We start from the raw sequence: 8,594 nt of genomic DNA, 5'->3' as shown, positions 1-8,594 counted from the left end.
TTCCTGTGAAGCAAACAGCAGCTGATAAGTACTGAAAGAGTTAACATTTTTATATAGAAGTCATTTACAAATTTGTATAACTTTCTGGCACCAGTTAATTTAAAAAAAAAAAAAAAAAAAAAATTTCCGCCAGAGTACCCCTTTAAGTTTACACTACGGTCAGATCTAGAGCTGCGTTCACTGTGATGAATTGTGGGAGATGTAGTGTTTGCGCCTGACTATGTTTCCCACAATGCAATGCTAATGACATGGAAGCAGTGTGAGTGCAGCTCTGTGGAGTATGACACAGATTAATAAGTAAAGCATTATGCGCAGTTACTGTATCCCTTATACCTGTGGCACTCCAGCTGTTGCAAAACTACAACTCCCATCAGGCCCTGACAGCCTGCGGCTGTCAGGGCCTGATGGGAGTTGTAGTTTTGCAACAGCTGGAGAGGCGCAGGTTGGGGGACACCGCCTTTATAAATTCCCGTGTATTACGTTATTTTGGAAACTTTCGTATCTTTCAGTGAGGACGTTTCTTGGACACATCCAACTACCCTGGAGCTTCCAGGACGGCACTGACAACAACAGCAAAATGCAGGAGGAAATAGTGCGCATAGTAAGTGTAAGGGGGCGGCCATTTGAGGTGGGTGTGGTTATGTAAATTACAATAAAAACCCAATGATGAGCGGGGTTAGAAAAACATAGCTGCTTCCTTTAAAGAGTACCTCTCATCAAAAAAACTTTTTATATTTTATAGTTTATTGTATATAAAACAATTTACTAATAGGGTTCTATTAAAAAAAATAATTTTTTTTGTGTTTAAACTTTTGGCCACTAGGGGTCTCCCTAGGAGTCCCTTTTTTTGGTGATTTCGGACTCACGCCGGCCTGGCGGCTGAGTCCGAAATCTGATACTCAGCACAGCTCCCGCCTGTCAAGCAGACAGGCGGGAGCGAGCGCTCTGCGCGCATCCCTGCCAGGCGCGCTCCTGACTCTGCTGGCCAGCTGCGTCTCAGGCTCCTCCCGCTGACAAGGAGAGCCGGCGCGTGCTGGCCCAGAGTCAGTTGAGCGCAGCTCTTCAACAGAGAACATATTTTCATTGTATTTGACTCTGGGTCTGGCTGCGTCTGATCGAGCTCCCGAGATACAGGAAGAAGGGCGGAAGCAGCCCGGCAAGGCTTCAGATGACGTCACGCCTGCCGGGCCCCGCCCACTTCCTCCCTTCTCAGACGCTCCTCTCTGAGCTACCGAAGATGAACATAAAAAGGTATTTTTTAGTGTTTTTTAATTCATATAAACTCTAGGATAGATAGAGTTAGAGACAGGGAAAGATGGGGAGGGGGATTAGGGAAAGTTTAGTTGATAATAGGTGCTCTTTAAGAAACAGCGACACTCTCATCCTGAGTTTGTGTGTGGTACTGCAGGTCAGTTCCATTAACCCCTTAAAGGGGTACTCCTGTGGAAAACTTTTTTTTTAAAGAGGTTATCCAGGAAAAAAAAGGTTTTTATATATCAACTGGCTCCAGAAAGTTAAACAGATTTGTAAGTTACTTCTATTAAAAAATCTTAATCCTTTCAGTACTTATGAGCTTCTGAAGTTAAGGTTGTTCTTTTCTTTCTAAGTGCTTTCTGATGACACGTGTCTTGGGAACCGCCCAGTTTAGAAGCAGATCCCCATAGCAAACCTCTTCTAAATTGGGCGTTTCCCGAGACACGTGTCATCAGAGAGCACTTAGACAGAAAAGAACAACCTTAACTTCAGAAGCTCATAAGTACTGAAAGGATGAAGATTTTTTAATAGAAGTAATTTACAAATCTGTTTAACATTCTGGAGCCAGTTGATATATAAAAAAATGGAATACCCCTTTAAATCAACTGGTGCCAGAAAGTTAAACAGATTTGTAAATCACTTCTATTAAAAAATCTTAATCCTTCCAGTACTTTTTAGGGGCTGTATACTACAGAGGAAATGCTTTTCTTTTTGGATTTCTCTTCTGTCACGACCACAGTGCTCTCTGCTGACTTCTGCTGTCCATTTTAGGAACTGTCTGAACAGCTTGCAGGACACGAGGAGGATCCCCTCCTGGTGTCCGATCACCGAATGACTGCTCTGTGCCTGAGATCCAGGCAGGAGCAGCCAAGCGGCGATAACACTGGTGTTATGCTATTGCCTAACAGTGATCTATGTATAGCTCCTATGGGAGCTATAGCATTGCAAAAAAAAGTGTAAAAAAAAAAAAAAAAAGTTAATAAAGATCATTTAACCCCTTCCCTAATAAAAGTCTGAATCACCCCCCTTTTCCCATTTAACCCCTTCCCGCAGAATGTCATATATAAACGCCGGGTTGTGCAGTGCGTTCGCGCATCCCGGCGTTTATAAATGACATGCAGTTAACCCGGCGATGCGCAGCATCGCACGGGTTAACTGGCAGAAGTCCCGCTGTTTCCAGCAGGGGACAACTTCTGCTTCACCCCCAGGACCATCAATTGATGGTCCTGGTCAGCGATCACTGTGATTGGTCCCTGTGGACCAATCACAGTGATCTGGGGTGAAAGTTCAGATCCCCCGCACTGCCCGCCCCTGGAAGTCGGGCAGAACGGGGGACGATGGCTGCAGGGGCTCGCGGGGACCTGCGGCATACGGGGGGAACACGTGGGGACCGGCGGACTTACCTGATCCAGCGGCGGGACCGAGGAGCAGTGCGGGACCGGCCACGTGGACGAGCAGCGACGGGTAAGTATGTGGTCCTCAGAGGCAGCAGTGAAGATCTTCACTGCTGCTTCTAGGAGTCTGAAAACTACAACTCCCAGCATGCCTAGACAGCCTTTGGCTGTCTGGGCATGCTGAGAGTTGTAGTTTTGCAACATCTGGAGGGCCTCAGTTTGGAGACCATTGTATAATGGTCTCCAATCTGTGCTCTTCCAGCTGTTGCAAAACTACAACTCCCAGCATGCACTGACTGTCCAGGCATGCTGGGAGTTTTAGTTAAGCAACATCTGGCCCTTCAGATGTTGCCGAACTACAACTCCCAGCATGCCCTTCAGCTGTCTGGGCATGCTGGGAGTTGTAGTTTTGCAACAGCTGGAGACACACTGGTTGGGAAACATTGTTTCTAACTCAGTGTTTCCTAACCTGTGTGCCTCCAGCTGTTGCAAAACTATAACTCCCAGCATGCACTAAAAGACCATGCATGCTGGGAGTTGTAGTTTTGCAACATCTGGAGGGCCCCAGTTTGGAGACCATTGTATAATGGTCTCCAATCTGTGCTCTTCCAGCTGTTGCAAAACTACAACTCCCAGTATGCACTGACTGTCCAGGCATGCTGGGAGTTTTAGTTCAGCAACATCTGGCCCTTCAGATGTTGCCGTACTACAACTCCCAGCATGCCCTTCAGCTGTCTGGGCATGCTGGGAGTTGTAGTTTTGCAACAACTGGAGACACACTGGTTGGGAAACATTGTCTGTTTCTAACTCAGTGTTTCCTAACCTGTGTGCCTCCAGCTGTTGCAAAACTATGACTCCCAGCATGCACTAACAGACCATGCATGCTGGGAGTTGTGGTTTTGCAACAGCTGATGCAAGGCCCCCCCCCCCCGCCCCGCCACCCCCGTGAATGTACAGGGTACATTCACATGGGCGAGGCTTTTACAGTGGGTTTCTCGCATCTTGAGATGCAGCAAATTTTGCGCTGGGAAACTCGCTGTAATCCCCCGCCCATGTGACTGTACCCTAAAAACACTACACTACACTAACACAAAATAAAATAAAAAGTTAAAAACACTACATATACACATACCCCTACACAGCCCCCCTCCCCCAATAAGAACGTCCGGTACACAACTGTTTCCAAAGCAGAGCCTCCAGCTGTTGAAAAACAACAACTGCAGATGACACCAAGCTTTGTAGCACGGTACAGTCTATAGAGGATGTGCATAAGTTACAAGATGACTTGGATAGACTAAGTGTCTGGGCATCCACTTGGCAAATGAGGTTCAATGTGGATAAATGTAAAGTTCTGCATCTGGGTACTAATAACCTGCAGCATCGTATGTCTTAGGGGGGCTGTGTATATAGAGGGGGGCTGTGTATATAGAGGGGGGGCTGTGTATACTAATAACCTGCATGCATCGTATGTCTTAGGGGGATTAAACTGGCAGAGTCACTGGTAGAGAAGGATCTGGGTGACTTGTAGATCACAGACTACAGAATAGCACAATGTCAGGCTGCTGCTTCCAAAGCCGGCAGGATATTGTCATGTATAAAAAGAGGCATGGACTCGAGGGACAGGGACATAATACTCCCCCTTTATAAAGCATTGGTACAGTCTATAGTGTATAATACTCCCCCTTTATAAAGCATTGGTACGGCCTTACCTGGAATATGCTGTTCAGTTTTGGGCACCTGTCCATAAAAGGGACACTGCAGAGTTGGAGAGGGTGCAGAGACGGGCGACTTAACTAATATGGGGCATGGAACATCTTAGCTATGAGGAGCGATTAAAGGAGTTACAATTGTTTAGTCTTGAGAAGAGACGTTTAAGGGGGGATATGATAAACGTATATAAGTATATAAATGGCCCATACAAAAAATATGGAGAAAAACTGTTCCAGGTTAAACCCCCCCAAAGGACGCGGGGGCACTCCCTCCGTCTGGAGAAGAAAAGGTTTAGTCTCAAGGGGCGACACGCCTTCTTTACCGTGAGGACTGTGAATTTATGGAACGGTCTACCTCAGGAACTGGTCACAGCAGGAACAATTAACAGCTTTAAAACAGGATTAGATACATTCCTGGAACAAAATAACATTAATTCTTATGAAGAAATATAAAATCTCATCCCTTCCCCAATATCGTGCCACACCCCTACCCTTCAATTCGCTGGTTGAACTTGATGGACATATGTCTTTTTTCGACCGTACTAACTATGTAACTACCGTATATACTCGAGTATAAGCCGAGTTTTTCAGCACGATTTTTCGTGCTGAAAACACCCCCCTCGGCTTATACTCGAGTGAACTCCCCCACCCGCAGTGGTCTTCAACCTGCGGACTTCCAGAGGTTTCAAAACTACAACTCCCAGCAAGCCAGGGCAGCCATCGGCTGTCCGGGCTTGCTGGGAGTTGTAGTTTTGAAACCTCCGGAGGTCCGCAGGTTGAAGACCACTGCGGCCTTCAACATCATCCAGCCCCCTCTCACCCCCTTTAGTTCTGAGTACTCACCTCCGCTCGGCGCTGGTCTGGTCCTGCAGGGCTGTCCGGTAAGGAGGTGGTCCGGTGAGGAGGTGGTCCGGGCTGCTATCTTCACCGGGGAGGCCTATTCTAAGCGCTTCGGGCCCGGCCTCAGAATAGTCACGTTGCCTTGACAACGACGCAGATGCGTCGTTGTCAAGGCAACGGCTCTATTCCGGGCCGGAAGCGCGGAGAAGAGGCGCCCCCGGTGAAGATAGCAGCCCGGACCACCTCCTCACCGGACCACCTCCTTACCGGACAGCCCTGCAGGACCGGACCAGCGCCGAGCGGAGGTGAGTACTCAGAACTAAAGGGGGTGAGAGGGGGCTGGATGATGTTGAAGGCCGCAGTGGTCTTCAACCTGCGGACCTCCGGAGGTTTCAAAACTACAACTCCCAGCAAGCCCGGACAGCCGATGGCTGCCCGGGCTTGCTGGGAGTTGTAGTTTTGAAACCTCTGGAGGTCCGCATGTTGAAGGCCGCAGTGGTCTTCAACCTGCGGACCTCCGGAGGTTTCAAAACTACAACTCCCAGCAAGCCCGGACAGCCAATGGCTGCCCGGGCTTGCTGGGAGTTGTAGTTTTGAAACCTCTGGAGGTCCGCAGGTTGAAGACCACTGAGGGCGAATGATGAGAAGAGGATGATGAAGGGGGGGGGGGGTGTGGGGATGATGAAGGGGGGTGGGGATGATGAAGGGGGGGGGTGTGGGATGATTACAAGGGGATGATGAAGGGGGGATGTGTGGGATGATAAGGGGATGTGTGGGATGATGACAAGGGGATGATGAAGGGGGGATGTGTGGGATGATAAGGGGATGTGTGGGATGATGACAAGGGGATGATGAAGGGGGGATGTGTGGGATGATGACAAGGGGATGATGAAGGGGGGATGTGTGGGATAAGGGGATGTGTGGGATGATGACAAGGGGATGATGAAGGGGGGATGTGTGGGATGATAAGGGGATGTGTGGGATGATGACAAGGGGATGATGAAGGGGGGATGTGTGGGATGATGACAAGGGGATGATGAAGGGGGGATGTGTGGGATAAGGGGATGTGTGGGATGATGACAAGGGGATGATGAAGGGGGGATGTGTGGGATGATAAGGGGATGTGTGGGATGATGACAAGGGGATGATGAAGGGGGGATGTGTGGGATGATGACAAGGGGATGATGAGGATGTTAATGACGGGTCTGGATGATGACAGGGGGGGATGAGGTATTTCCCACCCTAGGCTTATACTCGAGTCAATAACTTTTCCTGGGATTTTGGGTTGAAATTAGGGGTCTCGGCTTATACTCGGGTCGGCTTATACTCGAGTATATACGGTATGTAACTATGTAACTATGTAACTATGTAACTCCCAGTATTGTCGGACAGCCGTTGACTGTCCAGGCATGCTGGGAATTTTGCAACAGCTGGAGGCACCCTGTTTGGGAATCACTGGCGTAGAATACCCCTATGTCCACCCCTATGCAAATCCCTAATTTAGGCCTCAAATGCACATGGCGCTCTCACTTTGGAGCCCTGTCGTATTTCAGGGCAACAGTTTAGGGCGACATATGGGGTATCGCTGTACTCGGCAGAAATTGCGTTACAAGGTATGGGTTTTTTTTTCTTCTTTAACCCTTCATGAAAAGGAAATGTTGGGGTCTACACCAGAATGTTAGTGTAAAATTTTTTTATTTTTTACACTAACATGCTGATGTTGCCCTATACTTTACATTTTCACAAGAGGTAAAAGGGAAAAAAGCCCCCCAAAATTTGTAACGTAATTTCTCCCGACTACAGAGATACCCCATATGTGAGCGCAAAGTGCTCTGGGGGCGCACAACAAGGCCCAGAAGGGAGAGCGCACCATGTACATTTGAGGTGATTTGCACAGGGGTGGCTGATTGTTACAGCGATTTTGACAAAACAAAACCCCACATGTGACCCCATTTCGGAAACGACACCCCTCACGGAATGTAATGAGGGGTGCAGTGAGAATTTACCCCCCACAGGTGTCTGACGGATCTTTGGAACAGTGGTCCATGAAAATGAAAACTTGTACAGCCCACTGTTCCAAAGATCTGTCAGACACCAGTGAGGGGCAAATGCTCACTGTACCCCTTGTTACGTTCCTCAAGGGGTCTCGTTTCCAAAATGGTATGCCATGTGTGTTTTTTTTGCTGTTCTGGCACCTTAGGGGCTTCCTAAATGCGACATGCTCCCCGAGCAAAATTTGCTCTCAAAAAGCCAAATATGACTCCTTCTCTTCTGAGCATTGTAGTTCGCCCATAGTGCACTTCAGGTCAACTTATGGGGTACCTCCATACTCAGAAGAGATGGGGTTACAAATTTTGGGGAGTATTTTCTGCTATTAACCCTTGCAAAAAGGTGAAATTAGGGGGGAAACACACATTTTAGTGGAATTTTTTTTTTTTTTTTTACATATGCAAAAGTCATGAAACACCTGTGGGGTAATAAGGCTCACTTTATTCCTTATTACATTCCTCAAGGGGTCTAGTTTCCAAAATGGTATGCCATGTGGGTATTTTTTGCTGTTCTGGCACCATAGGGGCTTCCTAAATGCGACATGCCCCCAAAAACCATTAGGGGTTACAAATATTGGGGGCTATTTCCTGCTATTAACCCTTGGAAAAATGTGAAATTTGGGGGGAAACACACATTTTAGTGAAAAAAAAAATTTTTTTTTTACATATGCAAAAGTCGTGAAACACCTGTGGGGTATTAAGGCTCACTTTATTCCTTGTTACGTACCTCAAGGGGTCTAGTTTCCAAAATGGTATGCCATGTGAGGGTTTTTTGCTGTTCTGGCACCATAAGGGCTTCCTAAATGCAACATGCCCCCAAAAACCATTTCAGAAAAACGTACTCTCCAAAATCCCCTTATCGCTCTTTCCCTTCTGAGCCCTCTACTGTGCCCGCCGAACACTTTACATAGACATATGAGGTATGTGCTTACTCGAGAGAAATTGGGCTACAAATATAAGTATATGTTTTCTCCTTTTACCCCTTGTAAAAATTTAAAAATTGGGTCTACAAGAACATGCGAGTGTAAAAAATAAAGATTGTGAATTGTCTCCTTCACTTTGCTTCTATTCCTGTGAAACACCTAAAGGGTTAAAATGATGACTGAATGTCATTTTGAATACTTTGGGGGGTGCAGTTTTTATAATGGGGTCTTTTGTGGGGTATTTCTAATAAGAAGACCCTTCAAATCCACTTCAAACCTGAACTGGTCCCTGAAAAATAGTGAGTTTGAAAATTTTGTGAAAAATTGGAAAATTGCTGCTGAACTTTGAAGCCCTCTGGTGTCTTCCAAAAGTAAAAACTCGTCACTTTTATGATGCAGACATAAAGTAGACATATTGTATATGTG

General features: G+C 47.0%; 1 protein-coding gene across 2 annotated transcripts in view; it reads left to right on the top strand.

The window, feature by feature from the left end:
- HEG1 (heart development protein with EGF like domains 1) overlaps window positions 1-8,594 on the top strand; it is an 82,964-nt gene that overhangs the window by 41,244 nt on the left and 33,126 nt on the right. For both annotated transcript variants that reach the window (XM_056536935.1, XM_056536936.1), the window contains exon 5: window positions 510-601. In XM_056536935.1, coding sequence (XP_056392910.1) covers window positions 510-601 — 92 coding nt within the window. The remainder of the gene's footprint in view (window positions 1-509; window positions 602-8,594) is intronic.

Source organism: Hyla sarda, chromosome 8 (assembly GCF_029499605.1).
Source record: "Hyla sarda isolate aHylSar1 chromosome 8, aHylSar1.hap1, whole genome shotgun sequence".
Lineage (NCBI taxonomy): Eukaryota > Metazoa > Chordata > Amphibia > Anura > Hylidae > Hyla > Hyla sarda.
Note: the sequence above shows the minus strand (reverse complement) of the source record. Positions and strands in the feature narration are given on the sequence as shown.